This window comes from Arachis duranensis, chromosome 1 (assembly GCF_000817695.3).
Source record: "Arachis duranensis cultivar V14167 chromosome 1, aradu.V14167.gnm2.J7QH, whole genome shotgun sequence".
Lineage (NCBI taxonomy): Eukaryota > Viridiplantae > Streptophyta > Magnoliopsida > Fabales > Fabaceae > Arachis > Arachis duranensis.
The window spans coordinates 105,180,573-105,196,899 of NC_029772.3; the positions used below are offsets into that span (position 1 = coordinate 105,180,573).

The 16,327-nt window shown below is 34.2% G+C and overlaps 3 protein-coding genes and 1 non-coding gene across 9 annotated transcripts; 1 reads left to right on the forward strand and 3 right to left on the reverse strand.

Annotated features, from left to right (window-relative positions):
- Positions 1-2,001: 2,001 nt before the first annotated feature.
- LOC107467824 (protein IQ-DOMAIN 31) lies at positions 2,002-7,945 on the reverse strand. 5 transcript variants are annotated; one of them, XM_052259066.1, is made up of 9 exons: positions 7,788-7,945; positions 7,559-7,668; positions 7,412-7,451; positions 6,072-6,169; positions 5,587-5,841; positions 4,944-5,147; positions 4,278-4,352; positions 2,658-3,744; positions 2,002-2,422 (listed from the first exon to the last, which is right to left on the reverse strand). In XM_052259066.1, the coding sequence occupies exons 4-9, from the start codon at positions 6,153-6,155 to the stop codon at positions 2,391-2,393; spliced, it is 1,737 nt and encodes a 578-aa protein (XP_052115026.1). In that variant the 5' UTR covers positions 6,156-6,169; positions 7,412-7,451; positions 7,559-7,668; positions 7,788-7,945; the 3' UTR covers positions 2,002-2,390. The 5 variants fall into 5 exon arrangements, with proteins under 5 accessions (XP_052115026.1, XP_052115023.1, XP_015942525.1 ...); XM_052259063.1 differs by having other exon boundaries at positions 5,587-5,844; positions 7,788-7,943; XM_016087039.3 differs by having other exon boundaries at positions 5,587-5,844; positions 7,352-7,451; positions 7,788-7,943.
- A 1,611-nt stretch (positions 7,946-9,556) lies between these two features.
- Positions 9,557-12,251, forward strand: LOC107467813 (uncharacterized). Of its 2 annotated transcripts, none has more exons than XM_016087017.3 (6): positions 9,557-9,842; positions 9,937-10,063; positions 10,657-11,008; positions 11,170-11,638; positions 11,757-11,803; positions 11,887-12,251. In XM_016087017.3, exons 1-6 carry the CDS (start codon positions 9,812-9,814, stop codon positions 11,932-11,934), a joined length of 1,074 nt encoding a protein of 357 aa, XP_015942503.1. In that variant the 5' UTR covers positions 9,557-9,811; the 3' UTR covers positions 11,935-12,251. The 2 variants fall into 2 exon arrangements, with proteins under 2 accessions (XP_015942503.1, XP_015942494.1); XM_016087008.3 differs by having other exon boundaries at positions 9,565-9,854.
- Positions 12,252-12,981: 730 nt separating this feature from the next.
- LOC107467804 (ubiquitin-conjugating enzyme E2 2) lies at positions 12,982-15,631 on the reverse strand. Its single transcript, XM_016086999.3, has 6 exons — positions 15,464-15,631; positions 14,729-14,862; positions 14,566-14,591; positions 14,003-14,092; positions 13,828-13,916; positions 12,982-13,548 (listed from the first exon to the last, which is right to left on the reverse strand). The coding sequence occupies exons 2-6, from the start codon at positions 14,851-14,853 to the stop codon at positions 13,420-13,422; spliced, it is 459 nt and encodes a 152-aa protein (XP_015942485.1). The 5' UTR covers positions 14,854-14,862; positions 15,464-15,631; the 3' UTR covers positions 12,982-13,419.
- A 360-nt stretch (positions 15,632-15,991) lies between these two features.
- TRNAA-UGC (transfer RNA alanine (anticodon UGC)) lies at positions 15,992-16,064 on the reverse strand. The gene has a single exon. It is a non-coding gene; the product is annotated as a tRNA-Ala (tRNA).
- Positions 16,065-16,327: the final 263 nt, after the last annotated feature.

Here is a 16,327-nt window from a genome sequence, read left to right on the forward strand (position 1 = left end):
CGATGCACAACTGAGAGGAAGAACAATGAGAAGAAGTAAAAGTAAAAAAAGTTGAGGAAGAAGAAGATTGAAAAGAACGTTTTGTGGCTTAGGTTATAAAAAGAAAAAAATGACCAAATTAGTGCTATACTTTTAATCTATCTCAGATAGCTGTTCACATGTCCCACGTGACAAGGGTTAGGCCACGTTATTAACGACAGAGCTCTGGTGATGAAAAATACACAAAAAACTAATGTGGTACACTTTTTTAAAATTGAAGGACGAAATTATAGTAATTGATATCCTAGAACTAATCGGTACATAGGATGAAATTATAGCAATTGATATTTTAGAATTAAATCGGTACATCTTGTCAATTTTAAGGACCAAAGTGGGGCTTAACTCGCCGAAATGGGAAGCCAAGCAAATTACACAGCTGATAACTCTCTAAAGCTAGATTGGTTTACAAACAGGGACGAACACAAGGGGGTGAGTGGCGGCCTCGGCCCCCCCAACTTTTTTTAATAGTAATAAGTTATTATGTATAATTTAATTTTTTTAAAAAAGTATTTAGTATTTAGTTTAGTATAAATAAATGTTCAGTCTAATTTAAATATTAATAGTTTTTAATATCTAAAAAGTAAGTAACAATATTAAAAAAATAAAAAAAAAGATATTATTACTAAATATTTTTTAATTAAATAAAAATTTTCAAATCTCATAAAGTGAATTCTTTTTCTTTTTGTGGCCGTCTTTTTTTATTCATTTGGTATTAATTCTCTCTGTCTCAACTATTACAATTAAGAGATCTTTTTCAACTATGAATATTGTGAAAAATAACTTAGAAATAAAATAAAAGATGAATTTCTTGCTAATTGTCTTTTAATCATATTGAAAAGAAAATTACTGAAAAATTTGACACAAATTCTATTATCAATGAATTTTATGATACGAAGAATCGACCACTTTGTTAATAAAAAGTATACACATATTTTTTTTACTTTAAATTATATTCTTTATTAGTATATTTTTGTAATACATCTTATATTATATAATTTTTTTACATAATTTTTAATATTATATGTGTTATTAACCCCCCATAATATTATTTATGAATCCGTCCCTGTTTACAAACCTTTAAAAAATAACTTCTATTTTATAAATCTTGTAAGGAAACGTAAAGTAGAAAACGACGGTTAAAAAATATAAAAACAAAAACAAAAAGTATTATCTCAAACTCAACAAATAACAGACTATCTTTTTTATTTTCTTTTGTGTGGTGGGTTTTTTTTTTAATTTGGATCTTTTAAATTTTAAATTTTCACTTTAGAAGATAAAGTATGATCTCTTATCATTGAATATTTTTTTTTCTCATTTTTTCTTTTGATCTCACTTATAAAATAAATGATGAGAAATTACACTTTACCCTCTAAAGTAAAATTCAAAATTTAAAGAATCCAAATTTTTTTTGGAATAAAAAATTTGTCCATTATTGTTAACCTCCCTTATTGTAACTTTCTTCTTATTTCTCATAAGAACTTTATATATTTAAAATACAATTTAACTAAAATATTAAATGTCTTTAAACATTAAAAGTACTCTCAGTAATTTAACTAAAAATTTAAAATTACATGTTTTTCACACAAAAAATTAATTAATAACTTAATATATATTTTATTATTTTAAAAACACATTTTTAAGACTTTTAACTAAATCCTTTAAAAATACCGTCAGAAAAATGTGATATTTTTAGCAAAATCCAATGAGGGAGGTGGGGGTCACATCTGTTACTACTTACTCGATACAGTAGTAACTGAGCAATGGGCTGGTAAATCATTTTCAACTCAACTCAACCCAATTCAAGATATGCTAAACTGATCCATCAAGGCATCAGACTTGACATAAAATTTTGAACTCAATAACTCGGTCCAATTTAATCTTAATTTATACTTGATTCTAACTCAAAAAGAGTATATTTATGTCAAACAAAACCATCTTTCTTCAAAAGGGGAGTCAACAATAGAAGAGGCTCTTACTTTAAATGGCCAAAAAAATAAACATTAAATTTCGCATAAGCCCATACGCAGGTCGAAAAGCACGTACACACTTTTGTAGATGGAAAATAACAGTCAACAGACACATTATGGACAGCTTATAAATCATGCCGATAACAAGCAAGTTTTAGATTTGGGTATTTGTAGTTGCATCATGCAAAATCTAAAGAGACCTATAATGTACAAATCACCCTCAAACGCCCAAAATGCAGCAAATGAAGAAATAAACCTCATCAAACACACCTACTATAAAGTCCCTATATAAATTTAACAATGTCAAATTTCATGATACATAAATCTCACAAATAAGTTTCAAGTTCTTCTATGTTCAACTCTGAAAACCAGTCGTTCCACAAATCACCTCCTCCATTCTGCTTGAATTACCTTTCCTGCAAGATGACCAAGCTAGTTAAAGGTATCATATTATAAGACAATGGCCAAAACAAAACATAACCAATTGAAATAAAAGGACCTGTACTGTCTTGGAATCTGCAATATACAATAAGCTATTAAGACACAGAAAACTCTTAACATATTTTTGCATCGAATGATTTGGTCAATTCCATGACAATTCAGTTAATAGAGTCATTTTAGAATTACCATATAGTAAGAACTATAACATACCATTGCCGTCTCTAGAAGGTACAGGTTTGTTGCTTCCTTTGCCACCTGATTGGACTGGTCTCTGTGTCCTAGGTGACTGTGAGCTAATTTTGGTGTTAGTTGAAGATGGCAGAGAATGTCTCCGAGCAACATTGTTTCTCTCACTTCCATCGTGTCCTAATCGTGGGGATCCTTGAGCCCTCAACTTTGCCTTGGCAGATTCAGTTGCTGCCATGTAACTTGGTAAAGTTGGACTGTTCTGTAAACCATTATCAGCACGCTCTTGCTTCACTACATTTGAGGCCTTTCTGTTCGGCTTCTGGTTTTCAGTTCCCACAGGATCTTCCTTGTGACTCAAATCTCCATTTGTTATGTGAGAATTTTCAACCTTGCAACTAGTCTCTGGTAAATCTTTTGGCTCTGTTTTCACTTCATCTTCAGCAATGTTTTCATCTTTACTTATAATCTCGGTCAAAGGCTTTGGTTGCACAACCACTTGATAATGGCTTGGCATATCAGACACCTCCTTACTAATATAATTTGTAGCAGGTTCTGTATCGGGCACATTAGAAATGGTTAAAGTTGGTTCTTTGTTATTCTTCTCATCAGAACTAGTTACCCCTTGTTCCGAAACACCATGCACTGGGGTAAATGCCCCCTTTTCCAAATGTTGCTTTGGGACCTCGAGTTCTACTTCTGGGACAATAGCATTCTCAACAACTGGGTTGTGAACCTTTCTCAAGTTACGCTTTACCTTTTCAAGCTCACTTTGTGGATTTTCCTGCAGAGTATCTGAGGGCTGGCTTGAAATTTTCCTCAAGCTTCGTTTTGGCTTCTCAAGTTCAGGATTTGCTTGCACTGGGGCAGGGTCAAAACTTGCAGCAGGAACCTTCCGGGTGGTACGTCTTGACTTGCTCAATGGAGCTTCTCCCACTGAAATTGTACCCTGCTTTCTCTGATGCTTAGTGTCTCGAATTTTCTTTGGTTGGGGGACTGGTTTCCAAAAGTTAGTTGCTGACCAGCGCTCCAACCAGCTTAGAACTGAATTTGGATCTCCAGGAACATATTGCAAATGCAGGGCCATTATAGTAGTTGATGAAGCAAGACGCTGAAACAACATACCAACGTTTTAACATGCTCAACATAATGGACATATCAAAAAGAAAATTGCAAGAGCTTAGAGTTACTTGATGCAGCAACAAAAGACCCCTTTTTCAAATTTGAGATGAAGAAATATTGTAAATAAGAGATGGTACAAATAGAAACACATCACTTTAAGATAGGCAATCATATTTATCTTGATGATATGAATTCCTACAGCTCCTACGTGATTACATCACGGGTAATCAGTGCCTTTTACCCATCCAATCAGTACCGCGAAATGCTTTCCTTAAACAAATTAGTAGAAAATAAGTAGCTCCCATTCAATTAGAGGTGAGGACCTGCAGTCTGGTGTCAATAATTAATATTACAGAACCAAATACAATTATAGGCCATTCATCCTACAGTTGAATTCTAGTTTCAATCAAACTCTTGTCACGTTTACAATAAAAGATACATGCTACAATACAGTGTATCCACAATAAGTTAGCAAACTTTGAATAAATAAAAAATTATCATACATGGTACAATGTAAGTTACCTTTCGGATGAAAGCATTGGCTGACAGATTTGTAATTTTTGCAGGTACAGCAATTGGCTTGACAGGTTTGCCATCCTAAGGCACAAGTAGTTGAGAAGGAAATTGTTAGCAGTTAAATAAAATAGCATACTTGCAATCTTCCCCTTCTATCTCTACAGATTTAATACATAGAAACTTGAAGCTACCTAACAATACCTACAAATTTGACATATCCTTTGATAAATTAAATAGAGTTCGTCCACTCATTAGTATTTGATCTTTAGGTAAGCCGGTTACAAAAGTTAGGTTGTTGAAGACAAACCCTAATAATGTATATGATAAACCAACTTCTAATTAAGAAAGAAAATGTAGCCTTTATTCTTGAATTAGTAAATAGCTAAAAATAATCCAATGTATTTGCCCAGTGAGTCCTCAATTTGGACGTTCAGCAGCCAAAAATTTCATATTTTAGTGGAACCATTTAACTCTACTTTGACCAAGTTAACAAACCAAATCTCGGTTCCCTTGCAAAGTGCCCTCTTCCTCAGAGGATTTAACACATGATAATAGTTTGAATATCTCACTCATCAGTCATACAATTGCACACTTTACACCACGGAAAAAAAATCAGAAGAGCACCAATAGAAATATAAAAGATATGATAAGAATTTAGTTCTTGAACATTACCGGAGACTTCAATAGATTGCACTTCTCTTGGATTTCAAACCCAACAACAGACTGTCTGACTCTTCTGCCACGAACAAGTGCTTGTAACTTGACAATGCCATACATACAGCATAATGTAGCCACAGCTTGTCTCCTAACAAGGTGCCCACGAATAAGTGCTTGCAACCTTATTATGCCTTTTAGGGCCCTAAATGCCCTTCGTGCCTTCATGAAAGATGTTTCCGTTAGAAGACGTAATATCAACTATGAAATACAACAATTTACAAGAACTCGCACAATCAAACCCTGATCCATGACAACTCTTTCAAGTACATGTTTTTCAATTATTGGAGACAAGCAGCAGAAAACTTAAGACAGCAACAAATAATTTTATGAAATATGGAATTCTGCCACGAGTGTCACAACAATCAGAACCAGGGAGCATCGGACTCCATGAAAGATACAGTTAAGAATTATTGAGATATGAAGAAAGTAATTATAACTTTTATTTTACAGACCATAAACGTAAGAGTGATATTAAATTGACAACTAAACCTGACTGTGTTTCAGATCAATTGTTATACAATTAGATTCCAAATGAAAGGGACGACGAAGACATTAACAAGTTCTATGGATTCTAACAGTAACTAAATGAGTCACTTACCAAGTAACCCCTGAAAGCAGCCTGTGCCTTTGTTGCTGCTTCCTCCAGCTTTATTTTCTCTGGATCAGGTGGTGAATCTTGGAGAACAGATCCCACTGTGTTTATTTCTTGATTTTCATTTAAAACAGTTTCTGACTCATTATTCTCCAGCACCAGCTCTTCCTCATTTTTGGCAACGGTAATGGGGGTTGGATCTAAAGCCAAATCAGTTTCTGATACCTTGGAAGTCACCACTCCTTCCTTTTGATTAACAAGCTTCTGAATGAAATTATAGGAATCTAAATCAGGAGTCTCATTACAAAGGAGAAAGCTAATATCAAAATAGATCACTTTTCTTGAGAAAATTAAGTGAAACAATGATACTTTTCAAAAAATATGCCATAGCCATGATTCCTAGTTTCCATTCCTATGCATAATCCTAACATAAAATATAGACGGGGTGCTGTATTAACTATTGTTTTAAGTTTTAACTATCATACTATTACCTCTCTTCCTTTTGAAATATTTGATTTCGATGACTTCTTCCCAAACAATACAGTTTTGATCCATTTTCCTGGTGACTTCCCCATTGTAAGACCAGGGCCTGTAAAGAGACAAAAAAAAAGTTGCCAGCTTAACAAGATCACCAAATTCAGTGACTTTAGTTAGTTCACTTAAAAAGTGCAGTCAACTGATAGTCCCTTTAGGTGGCGAAGCATATATAGGAACTGGGAGGGTAAAAATCCAAAATGTAAAAAAACCCTGCAAATGTTATACTTCAAGAAGTAGAGCTCATTAAATTCATAAGATTAATAAATGCCTTATGAGAAATATCAAATAGACAAATTTTATAAAGGAACACTATTTGCACGATTGCATCCATTTAGCAAAGTATATCTGATGATGGCATCTCATTTAATTTAAAATTATGCTAAGAAGGTAACTTCTATACTAGAAGGTAACTTCTGGCTTAAGTGGTACTCATCATCTTGGTAATAAATAAATAGTCTTTAATGAATGACATAACAAAGGAAAATAATGAATAATCAAAACACAAGAGAATAATTATTTTAGCTAATCCTACAAATCTCAACAACGTAAGACGATAATCACCTCAAAAGCAAAAGAAGACTTAGGCTACTAATAAGAGTTAAAAAAGAGTAAAGGCTTTTGAGACCATGTACACAAGGAAATAATGGCGCAATCAGCTAAAAACACCAAAAAGAGACAACATCATGTACAATTAGTAACAACTAACAAGCATCTTTTTATCCTATGCAATAATACATCATCACCGCAAAGCAAAAAAGAAAACGCATCGTTTTTTTATTTTTCAAGTTTCGACATGATGCACCGTCACACATTAACTCTTCTAGTAATAACCTTCACCGAAAACACCTCTACCACAAATTTAAACAAAAAAAATAAAAGAAAAAAAAATGCCATCACCGACAGTCATAGCATAATGAAAATGAAATGATGAAACTATCAAACAAGTTTGCAAGTCAAATTCAGGTTCAATCTCCCAACCTCCCCCAGTAACTTGACGGAATTTCCAAGCAGCAAATCATAAAAAAAAAATAAAAAAAATAGATAATTCAACGAGGAATGCAACAACAACGGAGATTGGAGAATGTAAAATATGAAACGTGACAGACATCCAAACAAATCGGTAGCTCAAAACAAAGTTGAAAATTCACAAAGAAAGCATATTGGAACAAACAAGATCTGAAGAAAGCAAGAGCTAACAGATATAGAACACTGCTTAATCCACAAGTTCACAAACCAGTGTGTGAAGTTGGAGCTGGCCAGAAAAAAAGAGTGAGGTTAGATCTGAGTGTTTTACCTGACCAATGTGGAACCTCTTCACTTCAAATCTACCATCCCTGTCAACCACACACACAACCAACCAACCTATCAGATTACAAATATAAAAATTACTCAATTATTTTCTTCTCAAATTTTTTATATATGAGGAAAATATTTAACATACACTGACGACTGGGGAGAGAGAGAAAGAGAGAGAGTGAGGAAGAGAGGTTGATCCTAAAGCTGCATCAATTTTGTGGTTGCTTTGTTTGGTTGTTCTGTGAAGTGTGCTAGCTGGAAGACTGAAAAAAATTTGTAAAAAGAAAAAAAAAAATCTGAAGATAAAAAAGATTGGATAATTTGTGGGGAGGAGTATGTGTGTTTCACGCTCACGCGACAATCTTGCTCCTTACCGTTCGATGTGATGACTTGATTGGGGTTCTGGAACGTTGATGTGAGATCCACGGTTTGATGGAAGGGTGAGTAGGAAAGCTATTGGTAGATTCGATGGCACGTGAAAAGAGAAGGAGTGGGTATGATTTTAAAATTTGGGGGTGGTTTGTTTTTGGTAGTCGAGGGTGCAGTTACTTCAAAAGCAAGTGTTCCTTCCGGCTCCTTTAAAATCTTTATTCCAAAGCATTGCGAAATGACTGCATCACCGTCGGGACTTAATCTGGATAGCACGCGCGGCGGCACGTTTCCAGTGTTGAGAAATGTGAGCCGTTGATTCGGGAGGAGGATCAAGGAGGCAAACACTGGGCGCGTGGCGTTTGGTGTAGTGGTTTGCGTGGTGCATGCAATGGGAGCCACGCTGGCACGAGGGTCTCTCCTACCGCTCTCCCTCGTTATTGCGTCAGGACAAAGACAAACGCAGAGGATGTAAATATGTGTAATCAAGTGGTGCCATTCTATTGTAGTGTGTAGTGTGTACTGTTTATACTTTATAGCTTTCCTACTCTCCAGTCCCCACTTAACTTTGCTAAAATAGATTTGCTCAATTTTTTTTTAATTAAGAGAATAAAATATAATCTTTAATTTTTTAATATTTTTTTATTTCACTTATAAAATATATAATAAAAATCATATTTTATTATTTTAAGTGAAATAAAAAATTAAAAGGATCCATTCTCCTACTTGCTATTATTATTACTACATATTTACAACTTATTTATTTAACTACCTTTACCTACATATAACTGTCATTAACATGTTCATGTTCATTCAATACATTGATGTATCATGTCTATTTTGTATTTTCATATTCAGCTAGAACCTAGAAGTCAATTCATAAGGTATTTCCAATTATTAATTAAATAAGTTGAAATTACAAATTAAGATTTAGTTAAGAAATTAAACGTATTATACTATAAGTTACTTCCTCCTTTTTAAAATAATTGTCTTTTTTTAAGTATATTAAAAAATTAATTTTTTTTTTTTGGTTTTCCACGGTATCCCCCAGCCCGGCAAGCTAAGGACTAATCCGCCGCGGTACTGAGCTCCATTTAAGGGTTTGCCGCTGGCCCGTGAGCTAACCACTAGACCAACCCAACTTGGTTAAAAAATTAATTTATTTGAACCATTTTTTATGTAAATGTTTTTATTTTTTAATGGGCCTAAAAGTTAAATGGACTTGTGGTAGTTGACAGTTCAGATCAATCATAAGAGTGAGCCTGGAATCCAATCCGGCTATCCGTTAGTGGGAAGAACCGAAGAAGTATGGGCCAAGTGACACTATTGCATTATCTCTCTCTGTAAAATTGTAAAGCAATTTTTGACCAAGGAAAGGGGCCCTAAAACGGAACGGAACACGAAATTATAAGAAGAAATAACGGCTCACTTGAGTTTGAAATTTGAAATGCCAACAGCAAAGGAGACTCATGATGCCGGGCCCAACGGGGTCCCCCTCCCTCCATCTCCGGCTCCCCAGTCCCCACTAATAATCTTGACTTTGGCTTTTCAAAATAAAAAATAAAAAAATATAAAGAAAAGAAAGAAAATATTAAATACAAGGTACAAGATTTTATAGGAAAAAAAATTAAGTTACACTAAAAAATAATAATATAAGAATTGATTTAGTTTATTGTCCAATTGTCCAATAAACACAATGACACAACCATGACCCAACTGACAAAAGAGCTTCCACGTCAGCATCAAGGATGCCCCCGTTTTCTTTAGCAGTTTGCCGTTCGCTGAGGGTGGTGTTTCCGTTTGGGCAAATTTTGAGTTTTGGTTTCTCCCGCCTCGGAAGGACACTTGTCAACACCACAGACCACACAGCCTTATAAAACCCACTTCGAACGCGCTTCGTCGTATTTTATTCATCCAAAAAACCAAACTCAAACACGAAGACTCGTAGCAGAGCAGTTACAACCTCTGAATCTCATACACAAAATAACCGTTTGCTTTGTCTGTGGTGCTCCGAATTCAATTCGATTCCATGGAAGAACCAATCAAGGAACAACCCTCTGGTGGTGTTTCTGGTACAATTGAATTGAATTTTGCTTCTAATATGCATGCATAGATAGTGTGTAATTACAATAACTGTATGTGCTTCTTGTTCAGCGGGGAACTCTGGTTCTCTGAGGCCAAAGCTTCAGCGATACGCACTGCGTTCCTCTATCAAATCCAAGGAACAGAAGCAGCCAGATGCACTCGATCGCTCCAACTCTTCTGAATCTAACACTAAGAGGTACTTTCTTTCATTTTTTGAATTTACTTAGTTATGTCTTTGTTAGGTTTCACCTTTGGAACTATGGGATTCGAGTGTGTAAAATGAAGCCAAGTGTTTGAAACAAAGATTGTACGGATCTAACTTCTTATATTAAGAACTTGTGGAACTTTGTTGTGCGAAATTACTGAAGCATTTGCTAGGATAATAAAATATTAATATAATAGTAATAATCTATCTGGACCATGTTTGTACTTCGGGACAAAAAAAAGTGTACTAACTCATGATCAGTTATATTTAATCTTTAAATTTATTATGATTATCAAATCTCTGTGTACTAACTCCAACATTAAGTATGTTATTATATTAATTGCTTGGTTATTTGTATTGCCAATTCCCTCTTTTTTAAAATTTTGAGGAATTTTTTCCTTACACTTATCGTATAGACATATCACATGCACATTGTCCTCATGTAAATTATATTTAAGTAACAAGTACATGTCTTATTTTGAATTGTGATCATGTAAATGTATCTATTGTATAGTATACGTATGTATATGGATATGTATATGACTATATATGTATTTTAAAGAGAGATCTTATTTCATCTTCAGAGGGAGAATCACTCCCAATGTGAGTAAAAGTGTTGGTGTTCTGGATTTCTCTGGGAAGGAAAAGTCCAGTAGTGCCAAACCGCCACGAAGGCAGTCTATTCCTGCGAAATCAGTGTCAACTCCGGGCCCAAAGGTGGTTGGCAGCGTCACCCCAATATCGGAGACGAGAACAAAGACTCAGAGCAGAAGCCAGACACCCTCTTCTGACATCTCCAAAACATCAAGCAGAATCAAATTCAATCTTCTGACCTCGGCTTCATATTGGTTAAATCAGATCAAGCTCTCTGAAAATGCTGCCAAGCACTCACTCTCCTTTGGATTCTTCAAACTGGCCTTGGAGGCAGGATGTGAAGTAAGCAATGCTCAGAACGCACATCAATTCTTTTCACAGCATGTTTGAATTCTCCCTATTTATTTTTTACCAGACAAAATAGAGATCTAGTTATATACACTAGATGGTCATAGAGTAGTTGACTTGTGTTTACGGAACATGTCTCTTTCATTTGTTTTTAGCCTTTCCAGCGGATTCAAGATGAGCTGAAATCCTATGTACAACGAAATCAACTTGCTGATCTTGGAGAAGAAGTGAAGGAATTGTTTGGAAGCTATAACATTGCAGAAAATCTAGAGCAATTGCAATTGCAATCACAATCACAGGTCTCCGAGTCTGTTCCAGATGGACCCAGATCATCTGATGATGAAGTGATGGCCACTAGAAAACTGAAACCGAAGTGCTTGGACACTGATTCTGCTCACCTCACTCCTGTTACTGCAACAGAATCAACCAAGAAGGAAACTAATCAAAAGGGCACTTCAGGATCCCGGTTGAGAGAGAGTCTCAGAATGTACTCTGCAAATTCAAAGTCTGCTAACATCGGAAACCGTAGATCAGTTCAGAAATCAGAGAAACAAAGTAAGAACCAAGGTAAAATAGAGAAGGGTGATGTGAAGAAAGATGGAAAGAAATCTGATGCTGAAGAAGGTAAGATTGCAATAATATCTATTTTATACCAATAATTCCGGTTAGTTACTTGTAACACTTATTTTTATCCCTTGAGCATTCCATGTTTATCACTTATTTCTATGTTTGATTTTCATAGTTCCTTCAGCTACGGAAGATAATATACTTGGAAACAAAGAAAACATGGTAAGCAGGTGGCTGTATAAAGTGCTCTTATAAAGTTTCAGTAGGAAAAAGTATGGCTCTGATATGTTGCTTTTCTTTCATAGGATGTTGAGGCCAATGAAGGGGTCAGTTTGACAGAAGAAGTCGTGTAACACAGCTTCTGCTGAACTTTGTCATTCACAAACTTGAATCTGTCTGCAGTGTTCTCTTCTAGAGGTTGCTTTTAGTAGGAAGTGCAGATGAAATGGATTTCTGGTGTTTCAATGGTTGCATATTTCTTCTCATTTTGATGTTGGCATACTTTGTGCTTGTGTCCTATAATATAGTTCTCAAACCAAGCTGTGTAGTAATAGTGATTTCATTATATTTTGTTAAGGCAAATAGATTTCATGAAATATTTGTTTTATATGCTTGACCAACTAAGTAAATATCTCTTTCACTTTCATTATTAAATATGGGTTTTAATTGAGCTTTCTTTTTTTTTTTTGGCGACTTTTCAGTACGAGATATTGCTTTTTTATTATTTTCGGTAATTTGCTTTAGAGCATATTTAAATTAGCTTCTTACATGAGATGAATTTTCTTAAATTTTTTATCCAAAAGTGTTTGAGCATGTGTGTTTTTTGTAGTACTAAAACGCTAGAAAAATATGAATAGCAAAAATGTAGAAATATGTTATTACATTAAATGAGTTTAGCTAACAACAACGTAAATTGCATGAAGATCAGATTAAAGTATATTTTAAAGTATATTTTTTATCTTCAAAATTTAAATTTTTTCCTAAAAGTTTTTAATTTGCTTTAAGTATAATAACCCTGCAAGTAAATTTTTAAAAAATATTGTTGGTTACTTATATTTTTCCATATAACAATTATACATATGACAATTATATTTAATTTATTTATGTTAAAAATTATATCTAATTTACTTATGTTAAAGATTGTTCTTATAAAAATATTATTGAACTAGTCTTAAACTTTTTGAAATTAGTGGCCAAGGATATCTAATTTAAATTGAAAACTTCCGATATAAAATTAAAACAAAATAAATTTTAAAAATATTTTTAAAATATACTTTATCAAAAAATGAGTATTTAGTTTTTAGGAACAGATATAATTAAAGATCGTCAGATATGGGGTAATTCAGAATTCAGTAAACAACTATCTAATTATATATTACTTGAAAACAAGAAAATGAATATTCGGTAAAGCATCATGATATTACTTGAGTGCACTTACATGTAACGTCTTTCGATAATTAGTTCCTAAATCTTAACCATCCCCCTTGGCATGACTGACCACCTCTTATCAAGAGTAGTAATTTCTCATTATCAGAATGGAAGGTTGAAACTTGAGAAGGCGAACATAATATAAATCCTTATTATCATAAGTCATAACCATTTCAGAAACTACAACTTACACATTTTCTTGCCAACAATCAAATGCAAATTGACACAGTATTTTTTATATTACAATAACTGACATGCACAATGCAAAAACTACAATCAATTAAAGATGGAGCTAGCATTCAAAACAGCAAGGAATAAGACTTGGAATTTGTAAAGTTTGCACAATGGGTCTTGTAGATAGCAATGCAACCTAATTCATGCCATTGGAGAATCACAGGAGTAGGATGGGCTTAGTCGGCTGTCCAGCTCTGCTCCACTATTTCCCTCACTCTTCGATTGTACTCACGCTTGTTCTCACTAAACATCCGAGCTGCTTCAGAGTTTGCAGGCGAGTTTGGGTTGGGATCACAAAGCAATGACTGCAACAAATGAATCAACTTTCAATTTAAAACAGTTATAACAAGATGACTAGTACTACACTAGCAGAGTATGCCAATTTAAAAAATATGCTTTATTTCAAAGCCAAACTATGATAAGTCATCACAAAATGATAAAAAATAATCATATCTACACTCTACAGTGCACACCACACTGCTGCAACAAGACATCCCTAACACTAAGTACACCTTTGGGAACATATGACTATAATGAACACAAAGATGTACTTGATTTCTTTAATTAATTGTATCAGATGATACCTGGATAGAAGTGAGTATAGCAGCTACATCATATATAGGACTCCACTGGTTTTGCAATATATCCAAACAAATACTCCCATCTGCATAAACTGCCCAGAGTAGAAAAAAATATCATTAGGAGATCCACGTATTGGATTAATGGAAAACATGCTTAGGTTCTCCATCTAAAACTTACTATTTGGATGAAACATTCGAGATACAAATCGTACGGTTGGTGGCTTGTTTGGATAATCCTCCGTAAATTGGAGTGTCAATTTAAACGTGCCTGAATAGCTCAATATATAGACAGGCAGTTAAATATATCTAACTGATATGATGATATCAAGCAAAAGAAAATTTGACATCCAAATCCACAATTCAGATGAAAAGGCAACCAAACTATGATTGCACAATACTTTTTTAAAAAATAATATCAAACTAGAGTGCAACAAGGCTACATAGGCTAGGGATTTAAAAGTTTAACTAAAGACTAGTATCTGGATGCCAGTGGTAAAAAGATTTTCAATTTTAAGATAAACATAGACATTCATCAAAAGCATCTCAAAATATAGTAGAATCAAGACTCAGGATGGTGAAAGGACCATGGCACTCTTTGCAACATAAATCTACAAAGTAAGCACACCTTATATTATAGAATCATTAAAATTGTATCTAAAACACAAAATGACAAAATAACCTATATGAAACATGTATCAAACTTGTTTTGACATACGAGCTGTGGTACAAAGAATGACTCACCTCCATCCCATGGAGTATCATCTGGACTGCAATCCAAAGCAGACAAGAAAGCAGAAATTGCTTATCCATCCATACTTAAACAAAGTGAAATAAATAAAATAGTGACTACATTATACAAGTAAACACAATAATGGATCCTCAATCCAGCGTCAACTGAACTCACCCAAATATTACAGCATTCCATAACATAATATTGTTGTCCTGAGGGGCACCACTGATTCCTGCAGGAGGATCCTGTTGCAACCTCTTAAAATCTCTCATCAGCCTCTTCCTCGCAGGAGTCGACATTTCTACCACCTAGGAAAAACAACATCCACAAATCAGGGGAAGATAAATGCTTGAATTCAATTTTCAACCCAAAGAAAGCTTCATTTCAACAAAAAAAATATATTACAGAATTGAATATATTGTTTATACCTTAAGAAAATCACAATTTATGTCAATTAAAAAAAGGACCATAACAGATGGACAATTAAGGAGTTTAAAACACATTCTGAAACCTAAAACTTTCAACCTAAGCTATAATATTCACATCTTTAATCCGGCAAAATTTTCATGATTCTTGACAGGGCAACAACTTCACAACAAACGTAGAATCATAATTTCCAAGAATAATCGCATAAATAAAACTTTATTAGCAATAACAGAACACAAAACCCCCAAAATCAACAAAAACAGTGCAAATTCCAAAAGGAACCAACAACCAAAAAAAATAATAAAATCATGAATTTAGACACAGATCCATCGTCTGCCACACTCGTCATCATAGTTTATAACAGAAACAACACGCAAACTGGAACAACCGGAACAATTAAAAAAGAAATTGATTTTTAAATTAAATTGCAGGAAAAAGAACGAAATCGGAAAAGAAAAGGTAAAAGGATATGAATTGGCTCACCAGAAAGGAAGTAGAAAGGATTGAGAAAAGGTGGAAACGAGAGAAACGGGCGCTTTATGGCAGCGGCGATTGATCTAAAGGAGTGGCGGCCAGGGGCAGAGAGAAAGAAAGAGGAGCTATTCTTATTCTTATTCTTTTCTCGTTTTCATTCATTTGTGCTCGTTTATTGGGTTTGGGGTCAAATCATCATCCTATTCCTCCACTCGCTTTAATTTTTCAATTTACTATTTTTTTAATTTATTATTTTTCTTTTTGAATATCGAGAATGTGTTTGTCTTGTAGTGGGATGAACTTGGGTAAAAGAATTTGTATTTTGTAAGGGAAGAAGTAGAATGGTTAAAAAGATAGGGTTTACAATTTGCTAGTTGTCATCTAGAATTCTTAATATTTTGACCCTTTAACTTACGGAGAGGGTGGGATACTCAGAAAAGAGAAAAACCCATACATGAGCAGTTGAGTACAAGCATCTGCAGATAAGTGTAGGTGTAGAAGAATAAAAAGGAAGAGTAGTGTAGTTAAAATTAAAGGTGGAGATGCAGGGGATCGAACCCTGTACCTCCCGCATGCAAAGCGGGCGCTCTACCATTTGAGCTACATCCCCTTTATATTCTCACTTTTAATAATTAAAACTATTGAATAATAATATAACATGGTCTATAGTGGCTGAGTTTTAGATCACAACGCGTTTACAGCGAGAAACTGATGCGCGTGTGTAGCACTACCTTAAACTTCATTCACACTTTTCACCGTTTTCAATTCACGAGAAGAATATGATTCCTTGCTATCGATATATTAACATCGGCAGAGTGACATTTCATAGTTGCATGCAAAAAAGGTTAGGAAACCAAAATCGTACGATGCAGA

Coding starts and splice junctions, on each gene's coding strand:
- LOC107467813 (XM_016087008.3), top strand. CDS start 9,812: ATGGAAGAACCAATCAAGGAACAACCCTCTGGTGGTGTTTCTG. Junction 11,639..11,756: donor GAAATCTGATGCTGAAGAAG/GTAAGATTGCAA, acceptor TGATTTTCATAG/TTCCTTCAGCTACGGAAGAT. Junction 11,804..11,886: donor TTGGAAACAAAGAAAACATG/GTAAGCAGGTGG, acceptor TTTCTTTCATAG/GATGTTGAGGCCAATGAAGG.
- LOC107467804 (XM_016086999.3), bottom strand. CDS start 14,853: ATGTCGACTCCTGCGAGGAAGAGGCTGATGAGAGATTTTAAGAGGTTG. Junction 14,592..14,728: donor TGGAATGCTGTAATATTTGG/GTGAGTTCAGTT, acceptor TTTGGATTGCAG/TCCAGATGATACTCCATGGG. Junction 13,917..14,002: donor TCGAATGTTTCATCCAAATA/GTAAGTTTTAGA, acceptor TACTCTGGGCAG/TTTATGCAGATGGGAGTATT.
- LOC107467824 (XM_052259063.1), bottom strand. CDS start 6,155: ATGGGGAAGTCACCAGGAAAATGGATCAAAACTGTATTGTTTGGGAAG. Junction 4,353..4,943: donor GCAATCTATTGAAGTCTCCG/GTAATGTTCAAG, acceptor CTTGTGCCTTAG/GATGGCAAACCTGTCAAGCC. Junction 3,745..4,277: donor CCAATGCTTTCATCCGAAAG/GTAACTTACATT, acceptor ATGTTGTTTCAG/CGTCTTGCTTCATCAACTAC.